Here is a 21,108-nt window from a genome sequence, read left to right as displayed (position 1 = left end):
TCTAATCTCTATATCACACACAATGTATCACTCCCATCATCCCTGACCCCAGGAGCTGACAATCTAATCTCTATATCACACACAATGTATCACTCCCATCACCCCTGACCCCAGGAGCTGACACTCTAATCTCTATATCACACACACAGTGTATCACTCCCATCATCCCTGACCCCAGGAGCTGACAATCTAATCTCTATATCACACACAATGTATCACTCCCATCATCCCTGACCCCAGGAGCTGACAATCTAATCTCTATATCACACACAATGTATCACTCCCATCATCCCTGACCCCAGGAGCTGACACTCTAATCTCTATATCACACACACAATGTATCACTCCCATCATCCCTGACCCCAGGAGCTGACACTCTAATCTCTATATCACACACAATGTATCACTCCCATCATCCCTGACCCCAGGAGCTGACAATCTAATCTCTATATCACACACAATGTATCACCCCCATCATCCCGGACCCCAGGAGCTGACAATCTAATCTCTATATCACACACAATGTATCACTCCCATCATCCCTGACCCCAGGAGCTGACAATCTAATCTCTATATCACACACAATGTATCACCCCCATCATCCCTGACCCCAGGAGCTGACAATCTAATCTCTATATCACACACAATGTATCACTCCCATCATCGCTGACCCCAGGAGCTGACACTCTAATCTCTATATCACACACAATGTATCACTCCCATCATCGCTGACCCCAGGAGCTGACACTCTAATCTCTATATCACACACAATGTATCACTCCCATCATCCCTGACCCCAGGAGCTGACAATCTAATCTGTATATCACACACACAATGTATCACTCCCATCATCCCTGACCCCGGGAGCTGACAATCTAATCTCTATATCACACACAATGTATCACTCCCATCATCCCTGACCCCAGGAGCTGACAATCTAATCTCTATATCACACACAATGTATCACTCCCATCATCCCTGACCCCAGGAGCTGACAATCTAATCTCTATATCACACACAATGTATCACTCCCATCATCCCTGACCCCAGGAGCTGACAGTCTAATCTCTATATCACACACAATGTATCACTCCCATCATCCCTGACCCCAGGAGCTGACAGTCTAATCTCTATATCACACACAATGTATCACTCCCATCATCCCTGACCCCAGGAGCTGACAGTCTAATCTCTATATCACACACAATGTATCACTCCCATCATCCCTGACCCCAGGAGCTGACAATCTAATCTCTATATCACACACAATGTATCACTCCCATCATCCCTGACCCCAGGAGCTGACAATCTAATCTCTATATCACACACAATGTATCACTCCCATCATCCCTGACCCCAGGAGCTGACACTCTAATCTCTATATCACACACAATGTATCACTCCCATCATCCCTGACCCCAGGAGCTGACACTCTAATCTCTATATCACACAATGTATCACTCCCATCATCCCTGACCCCAGGAGCTGACAATCTAATCTCTATATCACACACAATGTATCACTCCCATCATCCCTGACCCCAGGAGCTGACAATCTAATCTCTATATCACACACAATGTATCACTCCCATCATCCCTGAGCCCAGGAGCTGACAATCTAATCTCTATATCACACACAATGTATCACTCCCATCATCCCTGACCCCAGGAGCTGACAATCTAATCTCTATATCACACACAATGTATCACTCCCATCATCCCTGAGCCCAGGAGCTGACAATCTAATCTCTATATCACACACAATGTATCACTCCCATCATCCCTGAGCCCAGGAGCTGACAATCTAATCTCTATATCACACACAATGTATCACTCCCATCATCCCTGACCCCGGGAGCTGACACTCTAATCTCTATATCACACAATGTATCACTCCCATCATCGCTGACCCCAGGAGCTGACACTCTAATCTCTATATCACACACAATGTATCACTCCCATCATCCCTGACCCCAGGAGCTGACAATCTAATCTCTATATCACACACAATGTATCACTCCCATCATCCCTGACCCCAGGAGCTGACAATCTAATCTCTATATCACACACAATGTATCACTCCCATCACCCCTGACCCCAGGAGCTGACACTCTAATCTCTATATCACACACACAGTGTATCACTCCCATCATCCCTGACCCCAGGAGCTGACACTCTAATCTCTATATCACACACAATGTATCACTCCCATCATCCCTGAGCCCAGGAGCTGACACTCTAATCTCTATATCACACAATGTATCACTCCCATCATCCCTGACCCCAGGAGCTGACACTCTAATCTCTATATCACACAATGTATCACTCCCATCATCCCTGACCCAGGAGCTGACACTCTAATCTCTATATCACACACAATGTATCACTCCCATCATCCCTGACCCCAGGAGCTGACAATCTAATCTCTATATCACACACAATGTATCACTCCCATCATCCCTGACCCAGGAGCTGACAATCTAATCTCTATATCACACACAATGTATCACTCCCATCATCCCTGACCCAGGAGCTGACACTCTAATCTCTATATCACACACAATGTATCACTCCCATCATCCCTGACCCCAGGAGCTGACAATCTAATCTCTATATCACACACACAATGTATCACTCCCATCATCCCTGACCCCAGGAGCTGACAATCTAATCTCTATATCACACACACAATGTATCACTCCCATCATCCCTGACCCCAGGAGCTGACACTCTAATCTCTATATCACACAATGTATCAATCCCATCATCCCTGACCCAGGAGCTGACACTCTAATCTCTATATCACACACAATGTATCACTCCCATCATCCCTGACCCCAGGAGCTGACACTCTAATCTCTATATCACACACAATGTATCACTCCCATCATCCCTGACCCCAGGAGCTGACACTCTAATCTCTATATCACACAATGTATCACTCCCATCATCCCTGACCCCAGGAGCTGACAATCTAATCTCTATATCACACACAATGTATCACTCCCATCATCCCTGACCCCAGGAGCTGACAATCTAATCTGTATATCACACAATGTATCACTCCCATCATCCCTGACCCCAGGAGCTGACAATCTAATCTCTATATCACACACAATGTATCACTCCCATCATCCCTGACCCCAGGAGCTGACACTCTAATCTCTATATCACACACAATGTATCACTCCCATCATCCCTGACCCAGGAGCTGACAATCTAATCTCTATATCACACAATGTATCAATCCCATCATCCCTGACCCCAGGAGCTGACAATCTAATCTGTATATCACACACACAATGTATCACTCCCATCATCCCTGACCCCAGGAGCTGACAATCTAATCTCTATATCACACACAATGTATCACTCCCATCATCCCTGACCCCAGGAGCTGACAATCTAATCTCTATATCACACACAATGTATCACTCCCATCATCCCTGAGCCCAGGAGCTGACAATCTAATCTCTATATCACACAATGTATCACTCCCATCATCCCTGACCCCAGGAGCTGACACTCTAATCTCTATATCACACAATGTATCACTCCCATCATCCCTGACCCCAGGAGCTGACAATCTAATCTCTATATCACACACAATGTATCACTCCCATCATCCCTGACCCAGGAGCTGACAATCTAATCTCTATATCACACACAATGTATCACTCCCATCATCCCTGACCCAGGAGCTGACACTCTAATCTCTATATCACACACAATGTATCACTCCCATCATCCCTGACCCCAGGAGCTGACAATCTAATCTCTATATCACACACACAATGTATCACTCCCATCATCCCTGACCCCAGGAGCTGACACTCTAATCTCTATATCACACACAATGTATCACTCCCATCATCACTGACCCCAGGAGCTGACACTCTAATCTCTATATCACACAATGTATCACTCCCATCATCCCTGACCCCAGGAGCTGACACTCTAATCTCTATATCACACACAATGTATCACTCCCATCTTCCCTGACCCCAGGAGCTGACACTCTAATCTCTATATCACACACAATGTATCACTCCCATCATCCCTGACCCAGGAGCTGACACTCTAATCTCTATATCACACACAATGTATCACTCCCATCATCCCTGACCCCAGGAGCTGACAATCTAATCTCTATATCACACACAATGTATCACTCCCATCATCCCTGACCCAGGAGCTGACAATCTAATCTCTACATCACACACAATGTATCACTCCCATCATCCCTGACCCCAGGAGCTGACAATCTAATCTCTATATCACACAATGTATCACTCCCATCATCCCTGACCCCAGGAGCTGACACTCTAATCTCTATATCACACACACAATGTATCACTCCCATCATTCCTGACCCCAGGAGCTGACAATCTAATCTCTATATCACACACAATGTATCACTCCCATCACCCCTGACCCCAGGAGCTGACAATCTAATCTCTATATCACACACAATGTATCACTCCCATCATCCCTGACCCCAGGAGCTGACAATCTAATCTCTATATCACACACAATGTATCACTCCCATCATCCCTGACCCCAGGAGCTGACACTCTAATCTCTATATCACACACAATGTATCACTCCCATCATCCCTGACCCCAGGAGCTGACAATCTAATCTCTATATCACACACAATGTATCACTCCCATCATCACTGACCCCAGGAGCTGACAATCTAATCTCTATATCACACACAATGTATCACTCCCATCATCCCTGACCCCAGGAGCTGACAATCTAATCTCTATATCACACACAATGTATCACTCCCTTCATCCCTGACCCCAGGAGCTGACAATCTAATCTCTATATCACACAATGTATCACTCCCATCATCCCTGACCCCAGGAGCTGACAATCTAATCTCTATATCACACACACAATGTATCACTCCCATCATTCCTGACCCCAGGAGCTGACACTCTAATCTCTATATCACACACACAATGTATCACTCCCATCATCCCTGAGCCCAGGAGCTGACACTCTAATCTCTATATCACACACACAATGTATCACTCCCATCATCCCTGACCCCAGGAGCTGACACTCTAATCTCTATATCACACACACAATGTATCACTCCCATCATCCCTGAGCCCAGGAGCTGACACTCTAATCTCTATATCACACAATGTATCACTCCCATCATCCCTGAGCCCAGGAGCTGACACTCTAATCTCTATATCACACACACAGTGTATCACTCCCATCATCCCTGACCCCAGGAGCTGACAATCTAATCTCTATATCACACACAATGTATCACTCCCATCACCCCTGACCCCAGGAGCTGACACTCTAATCTCTATATCACACACACAGTGTATCACTCCCATCATCCCTGACCCCAGGAGCTGACAATCTAATCTCTATATCACACACAATGTATCACTCCCATCATCCCTGACCCCAGGAGCTGACAATCTAATCTCTATATCACACACAATGTATCACTCCCATCATCCCTGACCCCAGGAGCTGACAATCTAATCTCTATATCACACACACAATGTATCACTCCCATCATCCCTGACCCCAGGAGCTGACAATCTAATCTCTATATCACACACAATGTATCACTCCTATCATCCCTGACCCCAGGAGCTGACAATCTAATCTCTATATCACACACAATGTATCACTCCCATCATCCCTGACCCCAGGAGCTGACAATCTAATCTCTATATCACACACAATGTATCACTCCCATCATCCCTGACCCCAGGAGCTGACACTCTAATCTCTATATCACACACAATGTATCACTCCCATCATCCCTGACCCCAGGAGCTGACACTCTAATCTCTATATCACACAATGTATCACTCCCATCATCCCTGACCCCGGGAGCTGACACTCTAATCTCTATATCACACACAATGTATCACTCCCATCATCCCTGACCCCAGGAGCTGACAATCTAATCTCTATATCACACACAATGTATCACTCCCATCATCCCTGAGCCCAGGAGCTGACACTCTAATCTCTATATCACACAATGTATCACTCCCATCATCCCTGACCCCAGGAGCTGACACTCTAATCTCTATATCACACAATGTATCACTCCCATCATCCCTGACCCCAGGAGCTGACAATCTAATCTCTATATCACACACAATGTATCACCCCCATCATCCCTGACCCCAGGAGCTGACAATCTAATCTCTATATCACACACAATGTATCACTCCCATCATCCCTGACCCCAGGAGCTGACAATCTAATCTCTATATCACACACAATGTATCACCCCCATCATCCCTGACCCCAGGAGCTGACAATCTAATCTCTATATCACACACAATGTATCACTCCCATCATCCCTGACCCCAGGAGCTGACAATCTAATCTCTATATCACACACAATGTATCACCCCCATCATCCCTGACCCCAGGAGCTGACACTCTAATCTCTATATCACACACAATGTATCACTCCCATCATCGCTGACCCCAGGAGCTGACAATCTAATCTGTATATCACACAATGTATCACTCCCATCATCCCTGACCCCAGGAGCTGACAATCTAATCTGTATATCACACACACAATGTATCACTCCCATCATCCCTGACCCCAGGAGCTGACACTCTAATCTGTATATCACACAATGTATCACTCCCATCATCCCTGACCCAGGAGCTGACACTCTAATCTCTATATCACACACAATGTATCACTCCCATCATCGCTGACCCCAGGAGCTGACAATCTAATCTGTATATCACACACACAATGTATCACTCCCATCATCGCTGACCCCAGGAGCTGACACTCTAATCTCTATATCACACACAATGTATCACCCCCATCATCCCTGAGCCCAGGAGCTGACAATCTAATCTCTATATCACACAATGTATCACTCCCATCATCGCTGACCCCAGGAGCTGACAATCTAATCTCTATATCACACACACAATGTATCACTCCCATCATCCCTGACCCCAGGAGCTGACAATCTAATCTCTATATCACACACAATGTATCACTCCCATCATCGCTGACCCCAGGAGCTGACACTCTAATCTCTATATCACACACAATGTATCACCCCCATCATCCCTGACCCCAGGAGCTGACAATCTAATCTCTATATCACACACAATGTATCACTCCCATCATCCCTGACCCCAGGAGCTGACAATCTAATCTCTATATCACACACAATGTATCACCCCCATCATCCCTGACCCCAGGAGCTGACACTCTAATCTCTATATCACACACAATGTATCACTCCCATCATCGCTGACCCCAGGAGCTGACAATCTAATCTGTATATCACACAATGTATCACTCCCATCATCCCTGACCCCAGGAGCTGACAATCTAATCTGTATATCACACAATGTATCACTCCCATCATCCCTGACCCAGGAGCTGACACTCTAATCTCTATATCACACACAATGTATCACTCCCATCATCGCTGACCCCAGGAGCTGACAATCTAATCTGTATATCACACACACAATGTATCACTCCCATCATCGCTGACCCCAGGAGCTGACAATCTAATCTCTATATCACACACAATGTATCACTCCCATCATCCCTGACCCCAGGAGCTGACACTCTAATCTCTATATCACACACAATGTATCACCCCCATCATCCCTGAGCCCAGGAGCTGACAATCTAATCTCTATATCACACAATGTATCACTCCCATCATCGCTGACCCCAGGAGCTGACAATCTAATCTCTATATCACACACAATGTATCACTCCCATCATCGCTGACCCCAGGAGCTGACACTCTAATCTCTATATCACACAATGTATCACTCCCATCATCGCTGACCCCAGGAGCTGACAATCTAATCTCTATATCACACAATGTATCACTCCCATCATCGCTGACCCCAGGAGCTGACAATCTAATCTCTATATCACACATAATGTATCACTCCCATCATCCCTGACCCCAGGAGCTGACAATCTAATCTCTATATCACACAATGTATCACTCCCATCATCGCTGACCCCAGGAGCTGACAATCTAATCTCTATATCACACACAATGTATCACTCCCATCATCCCTGACCCCAGGAGCTGACACTCTAATCTCTATATCACACACAATGTATCACTCCCATCATCCCTGACCCCAGGAGCTGACAATCTAATCTCTATATCACACACAATGTATCACTCCCATCATCCCTGACCCCAGGAGCTTTCAATCTAATCTCTATATCACACAATGTATCACTCCCATCATCCCTGACCCCAGGAGCTGACAATCTAATCTCTATATCACACACACAATGTATCACTCCCATCATCCCTGACCCCAGGAGCTGACACTCTAATCTCTATATCACACACAATGTATCACTCCCATCATCCCTGACCCCAGGAGCTGACAATCTAATCTCTATATCACACACAATGTATCACTCCCATCATCCCTGACCCCAGGAGCTGACAATCTAATCTCTATATCACACACAATGTATCACCCCCATCATCCCTGAGCCCAGGAGCTGACACTCTAATCTCTATATCACACACAGTGTATCACTCCCATCATCCCTGACCCCAGGAGCTGACACTCTAATCTCTATATCACACACAATGTATCACTCCCATCATCCCTGACCCCAGGAGCTGACACTCTAATCTCTATATCACACACAATGTATCACTCCCATCATCCCTGACCCCAGGAGCTTTCAATCTAATCTCTATATCACACAATGTATCACTCCCATCATCCCTGACCCCAGGAGCTGACAATCTAATCTGTATATCACACACAATGTATCACTCCCATCATCCCTGACCCCAGGAGCTGACAATCTAATCTCTATATCACACACAATGTATCACTCCCATCATCCCTGACCCCAGGAGCTGACACTCTAATCTCTATATCACACACAATGTATCACTCCCATCATCCCTGACCCCAGGAGCTGACAATCTAATCTCTATATCACACACAATGTATCACTCCCATCATCGCTGACCCCAGGAGCTGACAATCTAATCTCTATATCACACACAATGTATCACCCCCATCATCCCTGACCCCAGGAGCTGACAATCTAATCTCTATATCACACACAATGTATCACTCCCATCATCCCTGACCCCAGGAGCTGACAATCTAATCTCTATATCACACACACAATGTATCACTCCCATCATCCCTGACCCCAGGAGCTGACAATCTAATCTCTATATCACACAATGTATCACTCCCATCATCGCTGACCCCAGGAGCTGACAATCTAATCTCTATATCACACATAATGTATCACTCCCATCATCCCTGACCCCAGGAGCTGACACTCTAATCTATATATCACACACAATGTATCACTCCCATCATCCCTGACCCCAGGAGCTGACAATCTAATCTCTATATCACACATAATGTATCACTCCCATCATCCCTGACCCCAGGAGCTGACACTCTAATCTCTATATCACACACAATGTATCACTCCCATCATCCCTGACCCCAGGAGCTGACAATCTAATCTCTATATCACACACAATGTATCACTCCCATCATCCCTGACCCCAGGAGCTGACACTCTAATCTCTATATCACACACAATGTATCACTCCCATCATCCCTGACCCCAGGAGCTGACACTCTAATGTCTATATCACACACAATGTATCACCCCCATCATCCCTGAGCCCAGGAGCTGACACTCTAATCTCTATATCACACACAGTGTATCACTCCCATCATCCCTGACCCCAGGAGCTGACAATCTAATCTCTATATCACACACACAATGTATCACTCCCATCATCCCTGACCCCAGGAGCTGACACTCTAATCTCTATATCACTCACAATGTATCACTCCCATCATCCCTGACCCGGGAGCTGACAATCTAATCTCTATATCACACACAATGTATCACTCCCATCATCGCTGACCCCAGGAGCTGACAATCTAATCTCTATATCACACAATGTATCACTGCCATCATCACTGACCCCAGGAGCTGACAATCTAATCTCTATATCACACACAATGTATCACTCCCATCATCCCTGACCCAGGAGCTGACACTCTAATCTCTATATCACACACAATGTATCACTCCCATCATCCCTGACCCCAGGAGCTGACAATCTAATCTCTATATCACACACAATGTATCACTCCCATCATCCCTGACCCCAGGAGCTGACAATCTAATCTCTATATCACACAATGTATCACTCCCATCATCCCTGACCCCAGGAGCTGACAATCTAATCTCTATATCACACACAATGTATCACTCCCATCATCCCTGACCCAGGAGCTGACACTCTAATCTCTATATCACACACAATGTATCACTCCCATCATCCCTGACCCCAGGAGCTGACAATCTAATCTCTATATCACACACAATGTATCACTCCCATCATCCCTGACCCAGGAGCTGACAATCTAATCTCTATATCACACACAATGTATCACTCCCATCATCCCTGACCCCAGGAGCTGACACTCTAATCTCTATATCACACACAATGTATCACTCCCATCATCCCTGACCCCAGGAGCTGACACTCTAATCTCTATATCACACAATGTATCACTCCCATCATCCCTGACCCCAGGAGCTGACACTCTAATCTCAAGCACATTGATAAGAATTCCATACACACATCTAGTGGCCACAGAGGCAGGGCCCAGGGTCTAGAGCTGGATCTGTCCGTGAGAAGTCGATGTCCACCTAAGGTCACCGGTGGGGTTGTCGGCCATGACAGGTGATGGTTCTAATGGACGGAGAATTCTGGCCTCTAACTAAAAAATATGTACCAGACGGTCAGGACAAGACTCACCGCTCAGGTACATGAAGTGACAACTGGTGACAACTTCTGACAGTCTCATCTCCTCTCTTACAGGTCCTGGACATCACCACTGGAGCTACCAAGGTAAGAAACCTACATGAGCCGAAACCTCAGGACACTCAGCTCTATTTCATCTATAGACATCTATCACTTATCAGTGTCATCCTATCAGTATGTGACCTATAGATATCTATCACTTATCAGTGTCATCCTATCAGTATGTGACCTATAGATATCTATCACTTATCAGTGTCATCCTATCAGTATGTGACCTATAGATATCTATCACTTATCAGTGTCATCCTATCAGTCTATGACCTATAGATATCTATCACTTATCAGTGTCATCCTATCAGTATGTGACCTATAGACATCTATCACTTATCAGCTTCATCCTATCAGTATGTGACCTATAGACTTCTATCACTTATCAGTGTCATCCTATCAGTATGTGACCTATAGACATCTATCACTTATCAGTGTCATCCTATCAGTATGTGACCTATAGACTTCTATCACTTATCAGTGTCATCCTATCAGTATGTGACCTATAGATATCTATCACTTATCGGTGTCATCCTATCAGTATGTGACCTATAGACATCTATCACTTATCAGTGTCATCCTATCAGTATGTGACCTATAGACATCTATCACTTATCAGTGTCATCCTATCAGTATGTGACCTATGGATATCTATCACTTATCAGTGTCATCCTATCAGTATGTGACCTATAGATATCTATCACTTATCAGTGTCATCCTATCAGTATGTGACCTATAGATATCTATCACTTATCAGTGTCATCCTATCAGTATGTGACCTATAGACTTCTATCACTTATCAGTGTCATCCTATCAGTATGTGACCTATAGATATCTATCACTTATCAGTGTCTTCCTATCAGTCTATGACCTATAGATATCTATCACTTATCGGCGTCATCCTATCAGTATGTGACCTATAGATATCTATCACTTATCAGTGTCATCCTATCAGTATGTGACCTATAGATATCTATCACTTATCGGCGTCATCCTATCAGTATGTGACCTATAGACATCTATCACTTATCAGTGTCATCTTATCAGTATGTGACCTATAGACTTCTATCACTTATCAGTGTCATCCTATCAGTATGTGACCTATAGATATCTATCACTTATCAGTGTCATCCTATCAGTATGTGACCTATAGACATCTATCACTTATTAGTGTCATCTTATCAGTATGTGACCTATAGACTTCTATCACTTATCAGTGTCATCCTATCAGTATGTGACCTATAGATATCTATCACTTATCAGTGTCATCCTATCAGTATGTTACCTATAGACATCTATCACTTTTCCGATCTATGTATCAGACATTCTGGAGTGGGACAAGGACTACCCTGAGTGCGGAGGGAAGGCTCAGTCACCCATTGATGTGGACACACAACACACCGTCTTTGACGCTCAGCTGAGACCCATCCAGCTCTCCGGCTACAACCTGAGCACCGCCGAAACCTTAGAGCTGGAGAACAACAAACATACAGGTAAGACGTGACATATCAGTGGTCAGTGTGAACAGTCACGAAAGAGGAATCACAGTCACTTATTAGAGCGTCTTATATGCCGGGTGTCTCTATAAACCAGTGCAACGGTCTCTTGCGGAATGTTGTTATGGGTATTGTAGTGCAATCTGCTGGCCCCGTACCTCGTACACACTGCGTATACAAGATGGGAATATAGGATACCCGAAATTCTTTATCTTCTTCCTACTTCTACCCACTGCAGTGACATTGGAATGACCTGCTCTCCACCGACCCCTCACATCTCTATGACCTGCTCTCCACCTGCCCCTCACGTCTGTATGACCTGCTCTCCACCTGCCCCTCACGTCTGTATGACCTGCTCTCCACCGACCCCTCACATCTCTATGACCTGCTCTCCACCTGCCCCTCACGTCTGTATGACCTGCTCTCCACCGGCCCCTCACGTCTGTATGACCTGCTCTCCACCGACCCCTCACGTCTGTATGACCTGCTCTCCACCGGCCCCTCACGTCTGTATGACCTGCTCTCCACCGACCCCTCACGTCTGTATGACCTGCTCTCCACCGGCCCCTCACGTCTCTATGACCTGCTCTCCACCGGCCCCTCACGTCTGTATGACCTGCTCTCCACCGGCCCCTCACGTCTGTATGACCTGCTCTCCACCGGCCCCTCACGTCTGTATGACCTGCTCTCCACCGGCCCCTCACGTCTGTATGACCTGCTCTCCACCGGCCCCTCACGTCTGTATGACCTGCTCTCCACCGGCCCCTCACGTCTGTATGACCTGCTCTCCACCGGCCCCTCACGTCTGTATGACCTGCTCTCCACCGGCCCCTCACGTCTGTATGACCTGCTCTCCACCGGCCCCTCACGTCTGTATGACCTGCTCTCCACCGGCCCCTCACGTCTGTATGACCTGCTCTCCACCGGCCCCTCACGTCTGTATGACCTGCTCTCCACCGGCCCCTCACGTCTGTATGACCTGCTCTCCACCGGCCCCTCACGTCTGTATGACCTGCTCTCCACCGGCCCCTCACGTCTGTATGACCTGCTCTCCACCGGCCCCTCACGTCTGTATGACCTGCTCTCCACCGGCCCCTCACGTCTGTATGACCTGCTCTCCACCGGCCCCTCACGTCTGTATGACCTGCTCTCCACCGGCCCCTCACGTCTGTATGACCTGCTCTCCACCGGCCCCTCACGTCTGTAGGACCTGCTCTCCACCGGCCCCTCACGTCTGTACGACCTGCTCTCCACCGGCCCCTCACGTCTGTACGACCTGCTCTCCACCGGCCCCTCACGTCTGTACGACCTGCTCTCCACCGGCCCCTCACGTCTGTACGACCTGCTCTCCACCGGCCCCTCACGTCTGTACGACCTGCTCTCCACCGGCCCCTCACGTCTGTACGACCTGCTCTCCACCGGCCCCTCACGTCTGTACGACCTGCTCTCCACCGGCCCCTCACGTCTGTACGACCTGCTCTCCACCGGCCCCTCACGTCTGTACGACCTGCTCTCCACCGGCCCCTCACGTCTGTACGACCTGCTCTCCACCGGCCCCTCACGTCTGTACGACCTGCTCTCCACCGGCCCCTCACGTCTGTACGACCTGCTCTCCACCGGCCCCTCACGTCGTACGACCTGCTCTCCACCGGCCCCTCACGTCTGTACGACCTGCTCTCCACCGGCCCCTCACGTCTGTACGACCTGCTCTCCACCGACCCCTCACGTCTGTATGACCTGCTCTCCACCGACCCCTCACGTCTGTATGACCTGCTCTCCACCGGCCTCTCATCAGTCTACTTGAGATGATTATCATAAAATCTTTGACTTCTAATTTTCTTAGTTTGTCTGATGAATGTAGGTGGCCCGGGGATGATGTTGACCCATTATACCCTAGTTTTTCATGAACGGGCTCCAGATACTTTGTGTCTTTCTAGTGTCATGTTATTAATACTTGTTTCTCGGCTCATAGTGGTTTTGAAGCTACCTGGCACCATGAAGATAATTGGGGGTCTTCCTGAAATTTACCAAGCAGCACAACTGCACTTCCATTGGGGGTCAAAGAGCAATCCAGGGTCAGAGCACATGGTCAATGGAAGGCGATTCCCAGGAGAGGTGAGTGCCCCCTGCTGAGCTCCCCCCGAGACACCCCACATCACACTAGCTTCTATTATTGGGCTGACGGTCTGCACTTTACTCTCCGGTCTCTATTATTGGGCTCACAGTCTGCACTTTACTCTCCGGTCTCTATTATTGGGCTCACGCTCTGCACTTTACTCTCCGGTCTCTATTATTGGGCTCACAGTCTGCACTTTACTCTCCGGTCTCTATTATTGGGCTCACGCTCTGCACTTTACTCTCCGGTCTCTATTATTGGGCTCACGCTCTGCACTTTACTCTCCGGTCTCTATTATTGGGCTCACGCTCTGCACTTTACTCTCCGGTCTCTATTATTGGGCTCACGCTCTGCACTTTACTCTCCGGTCTCTATTATTGGGCTCACGCTCTGCACTTTACTCTCCGGTCTCTATTATTGGGCTCACGCTCTGCACTTTACTCTCCGGTCTCTATTATTGGGCTCACGCTCTGCACTTTACTCTCCGGTCTCTATTATTGGGCTCACGCTCTGCACTTTACTCCCCGGTCTCTATTATTGGGCTCACGCTCTGCACTTTACTCCCCGGTCTCTATTATTGGGCTCACGCTCTGCACTTTACTCCCCGGTCTCTATTATTGGGCTCACGCTCTGCACTTTACTCCCCGGTCTCTATTATTGGGCTCACGCTCTGCACTTTACTCCCCGGTCTCTATTATTGGGCTCACGCTCTGCACTTTACTCCCCGGTCTCTATTATTGGGCTCACGCTCTGCACTTTACTCTCCGGTCTCTATTATTGGGCTCACGCTCTGCACTTTACTCTCCGGTCTCTATTATTGGGCTCACGCTCTGCACTTTACTCTCCGGTCTCTATTATTGGGCTCACGCTCTGCACTTTACTCTCCGGTCTCTATTATTGGGCTCACGCTCTGCACTTTACTCTCCGGTCTCTATTATTGGGCTCACGCTCTGCACTTTACTCTCCAGTCTCTATTATTGGGCTCACGCTCTGCACTTTACTCTCCGGTCTCTATTATTGGGCTCACGCTCTGCACTTTACTCTCCGGTCTCTATTATTGGGCTCACGCTCTGCACTTTACTCTCCGGTCTCTATTATTGGGCTCACGCTCTGCACTTTACTCTCCGGTCTCTATTATTGGGCTCACGCTCTGCACTTTACTCTCCGGTCTCTATTATTGGGCTCACGCTCTGCACTTTACTCTCCGGTCTCTATTATTGGGCTCACGCTCTGCACTTTACTCTCCGGTCTCTATTATTGGGCTCACGCTCTGCACTTTACTCTCCGGTCTCTATTATTGGGCTCACGCTCTGCACTTTACTCTCCGGTCTCTATTATTGGGCTCACGCTCTGCACTTTACTCTCCGGTCTCTATTATTGGGCTCACGGTCTGCACTTTACTCTCCGGTCTCTATTATTGGGCTCACGCTCTGCACTTTACTCTCCGGTCTCTATTATTGGGCTCACGCTCTGCACTTTACTCTCCGGTCTCTATTATTGGGCTCACGCTCTGCACTTTACTCTCCGGTCTCTATTATTGGGCTCACGCTCTGCACTTTACTCTCCGGTCTCTATTATTGGGCTCACGCTCTGCACTTTACTCTCCGGTCTCTATTATTGGGCTCACGCTCTGCACTTTACTCTCCGGTCTCTATTATTGGGCTCACAGTCTGCACTTTACTCTCCGGTCTCTATTATTGGGCTCACGCTCTGCACTTTACTCTCCGGTCTCTATTATTGGGCTCACGCTCTGCACTTTACTCTCCGGTCTCTATTATTGGGCTCACGCTCTGCACTTTACTCTCCGGTCTCTATTATTGGGCTCACGCTCTGCACTTTACTCTCCGGTCTCTATTATTGGGCTCACGCTCTGCACTTTACTCTCCGGTCTCTATTATTGGGCTCACGCTCTGCACTTTACTCTCCGGTCTCTATTATTGGGCTCACGCTCTGCACTTTACTCTCCGGTCTCTATTATTGGGCTCACGCTCTGCACTTTACTCTCCGGTCTCTATTATTGGGCTCATGCTCTGCACTTTACTCTCCGGTCTCTATTATTGGGCTCACGCTCTGCACTTTACTCTCCGGTCTCTATTATTGGGCTCACACTCTGCACTTTACTCTCCGGTCTCTATTATTGGGCTCACGGTCTGCACTTTACTCTCCGGTCTCTATTATTGGGCTCACACTCTGCACTTTACTCTCCGGTCTCTATTATTGGGCTCACGGTCTGCACTTTACTCTCCGGTCTCTATTATTGGGCTCACGCTCTGCACTTTACTCTCCGGTCTCTATTATTGGGCTCACGCTCTGCACTTTACTCTCCGGTCTCTATTATTGGGCTCACGCTCTGCACTTTACTCTCCGGTCTCTATTATTGGGCTCACGCTCTGCACTTTACTCTCCGATCTCTATTATTGGGCTCACGCTCTGCACTTTACTCTCCGGTCTCTATTATTGGGCTCACGCTCTGCACTTTACTCTCCGGTCTCTATTATTGGGCTCACGCTCTGCACTTTACTCTCCGGTCTCTATTATTGGGCTCACGCTCTGCACTTTACTCTCCGGTCTCTATTATTGGGCTCACGCTCTGCACTTTACTCTCCGGTCTCTATTACTGGGCTCACGCTCTGCACTTTACTCTCCGGTCTCTATTACTGGGCTCACGCTCTGCACTTTACTCTCCGGTCTCTATTATTGGGCTCACGCTCTGCACTTTACTCCCCGGTCTCTATTATTGGGCTCACAGTCTGCACTTTACTCTCCGGTCTCTATTATTGGGCTCACACTCTGCACTTTACTCTCCGGTCTCTATTATTGGGCTCACACTCTGCACTTTACTCTCCGGTCTCTATTATTGGGCTCACGCTCTGCACTTTACTCTCCGGTCTCTATTACTGGGCTCACGCTCTGCACTTTACTCTCCGGTCTCTATTATTGGGCTCACAGTCTGCACTTTACTCTCCGGTCTCTATTATTGGGCTCACAGTCTGCACTTTACTCTCCGGTCTCTATTATTGGGCTCACACTCTGCACTTTACTCTCCGGTCTCTATTATTGGGCTCACACTCTGCACTTTACTCTCCGGTCTCTATTATTGGGCTCACGCTCTGAACTTTACTCTCCGGTCTCTATTATTGGGCTCACGCTCTGCACTTTACTCTCCGGTCTCTATTATTGGGCTCACGCTCTGCACTTTACTCTCCGGTCTCTATTATTGGGCCCAGGGTCTGGTATTCGGACTCTCCATTGACCTCCATCCTGTTTCTCAGTTCATTTATAGTCTATGGCTCTTTGGCGTCCTCTAATGGCCACAAGTAACACTGCGAGTTTTCATAAAATGCATTTCATCACATGAGACAGGATAAGGTTGCCCTGTTTACCCCTCCTGGTCCTTTCTCCTGTCCTCCACCATGTTTGACCACCCTGCTGATTTCCAAGGTGGCGCCATTACTTTGCTCCTAAGTTGCTGATCTCTTCCTTAGATCCACGTGGTTCACTATAACTCTGAGTATACGAGTGTAGAGAAGGCGGCCAACCATTCTGGAGGCCTCGCCGTTCTGGCTGCTTTCATAGAGGTAAGTGGTCAGGGGTAAGTCCAAGGTTCTGGAATCTTCTGCGAGGTCTGTGCAGAGTTCAGAGTTTATGTAACAAGAAAATCTAAGACAAAGTGGCAGAGCACAAGACGTCAGATAAGGGGGCCTCACCAGGCTGAACATTACCCCGAGCCATCTTATCACACCCAGAGATATGACGGGAAAAGGTGAAGGACAAACACGATATCCCAAGCGTCTACATAGAAGGAGCAAAAGTATGGGGCAAAGGGACAAAACCCAGGGGCAAATAGGACATTATAACAATCTGACCACAGACTGGTCCCATTAGTGGTTACCAATCAGGGGCAATTAGGAGGGGCAGAGAAAGCAACAGCAGCCGGGCCCTGGAGCCCATGGGGGTAATAAAGCCAATCTACAACATACGACAACACCAATGTTATAGACAGCGCAGGGCACGGGAGGTCTCATCACAATCTGAGCATCAGGGACTCAAGAACTTCAAGATATAACCAGCAGAAAACTGTATATTATATAACGTCTCATGTTCCTTCTCACAGAAAGGACCCGACTATAATGAAGGTTACGAACCTCTACTGAGCCATCTGGAGGCCGTGAAGGATGGAGGTAAGATTATATATCTATAATACATAGTGTATGACACTGTCAGGGCTCCTAGGACTATATATATATATCTATAATACATAGTGTATGACACTGTCAGGGCTCCTAGGACTATATATATATCTATAATACATAGTGTATGACACTGTCAGGACTCCTAGGACTATATATCTATAATACATAGTGTATGACACTGTCAGGGCTCCTAGGACTATATATATCTATAATACATAGTGTATGACACTGTCAGGGCTCCTAGGACTATATATATATCTATAATACATAGTGTATGACACTGTCAGGGCTCCTAGGACTATATATATATATCTATAATACATAGTGTATGACACTGTCAGGACTCCTAGGACTATATATCTATAATACATAGTGTATGACACTGTCAGGGCTCCTAGGACTATATATATCTATAATACATAGTGTATGACACTGTCAGGGCTCCTAGGACTATATATATCTATAATACATAGTGTATGACACTGTCAGGACTCCTAGGACTATATATATATCTATAATACATAGTGTATGACACTGTCAGGGCTCCTAGGACTATATATATATCTATGATACATAGTGTATGACACTGTCAGGGCTCCTAGGACTATATATATATCTATAATACATAGTGTATGACACTGTCAGGGCTCCTAGGACTATATATATCTATAATACATAGTGTATGACACTGTCAGGGCTCCTAGGACTATATATATCTATAATACATAGTGTTTGACACTGTCAGGACTCCTAGGACTATATATATCTATAATACATAGTGTATGACACTGTCAGGGCTCCTAGGACTATATATATCTATAATACATAGTGTATGACACTGTCAGGGCTCCTAGGACTATATATATATCTATAATACATAGTGTATGACACTGTCAGAACTCCTAGGACTATATATATCTATAATACATAGTGTATGACACTGTCAGGGCTCCTAGGACTATATATATATCCATAATACGTAGTGTATGACACTGTCAGGGCTCCTAGGACTATATATATCTATAATACGTAGTGTATGACACTGTCAGGGCTCCTAGGACTATATATATCTATAATACGTAGTGTATGACACTGTCAGGACTCCTAGGATTATATATATATCTATAATACGTAGTGTATGACACTGTCAGGGCTCCTAGGACTATATATATCTATAATACGTAGTGTATGACACTGTCAGGGCTCCTAGGACTATATATATCTATAATACATAGTGTATGACACTGTCAGGGCTCCTAGGACTATATATATCTATAATACATAGTGTATGAAACTGTCAGGGCTCCTAGGACTATATATATCTATAATACATAGTGTATGACACTGTCAGGACTCCTAGGACTATATATATCTATAATACATAGTGTATGACACTGTCAGGGCTCCTAGGACTATATATATCTATAATACATAGTGTATGACACTGTCAGGGCTCCTAGGACTATATATATCTATAATACATAGTGTATGACGCTGTCAGGGCTCCTAGGACTATATATACACTCACCGGCCACTTTATTAGGTACACCTGTCCAACTGCTCGTTAACACTTAATTTCTAATCAGCCAATCACATGGCGGCAACTCAGTGCATTTAGGCATGTAGACATGGTCAAGACAATCTCCTGCAGTTCAAACCGAGCATCAGTCTGGGGGGGAAGAAAGGTGATTTGAGTGCCTTTGAACGTGGCATGGTTGTTGGTGCCAGAAGGGCTGGTCGGAGTATTTCAGAAACTGCTGATCTACTGGGATTTTCATGCACAACCATCTCTAGGGTTTACAGAGAATGGTCCGAAAAAGAAAAAACATCCAGTGAGCGGCAGTTCTGTGGGGGGCGGAAATGCGTTGTTGATGCCAGAGGTCAGAGGAGAATGGCCAGACTGGTTCCAGCTGATAGAAAGGCAACAGTGACTCAAATAGCCACCCGTTACACCCAAGGTAGCCAGAAGAGCATCTCTGAACGCCGCACAGTACGTCCAACTTTAAGGCTACAGATGGGCTACAGCAGCAGAAGACCACACCGGGTGCCACTCCTTTCAGCTAAGAACAGGAAACTGAGGCTACAATTTGCACAAGCTCATCGAAATTGGACAATTGAAGATTGGAAAAACGTTGCCTGGTCTGATGAGTCTCGATTTCTGCTGCGACATTCGGATGGTAGGGTCAGAATTTGGCGTCAACAATATGAAAGCATGGATCCATCCTGCCTTGTATCGGTAACGGTTCAGGCTGGTGGTGGTGGTGTCATGGTGTGAGGAATATTTTCTTGGCACTCTTTGGGCCCCTTGGTACCAATTGAGCATCGTTGCAACGCCAAAGCCTACCTGAGTATTGTTGCTGACCATGTCCATCCCTTTATGAGCACAATGTACCCAACATCTGA

At 46.7% G+C, this 21,108-nt stretch overlaps 1 protein-coding gene across 1 annotated transcript in view; it reads left to right on the top strand.

Annotated features, from left to right (window-relative positions):
- Positions 1-21,108, top strand: part of LOC142190266 (carbonic anhydrase 9-like) — a 67,031-nt gene that overhangs the window by 23,642 nt on the left and 22,281 nt on the right. Inside the window, exons 2-6 of the mRNA XM_075262285.1 lie at positions 10,910-10,939; positions 12,223-12,393; positions 14,369-14,511; positions 17,998-18,090; positions 18,627-18,693. Of these exons, the coding sequence (XP_075118386.1) occupies positions 10,910-10,939; positions 12,223-12,393; positions 14,369-14,511; positions 17,998-18,090; positions 18,627-18,693 (504 nt within the window). The remainder of the gene's footprint in view (positions 1-10,909; positions 10,940-12,222; positions 12,394-14,368; positions 14,512-17,997; positions 18,091-18,626; positions 18,694-21,108) is intronic.

Source organism: Leptodactylus fuscus, chromosome 1 (genome assembly GCF_031893055.1).
Source record: "Leptodactylus fuscus isolate aLepFus1 chromosome 1, aLepFus1.hap2, whole genome shotgun sequence".
Lineage (NCBI taxonomy): Eukaryota > Metazoa > Chordata > Amphibia > Anura > Leptodactylidae > Leptodactylus > Leptodactylus fuscus.
Note: the sequence above shows the minus strand (reverse complement) of the source record. Positions and strands in the feature narration are given on the sequence as shown.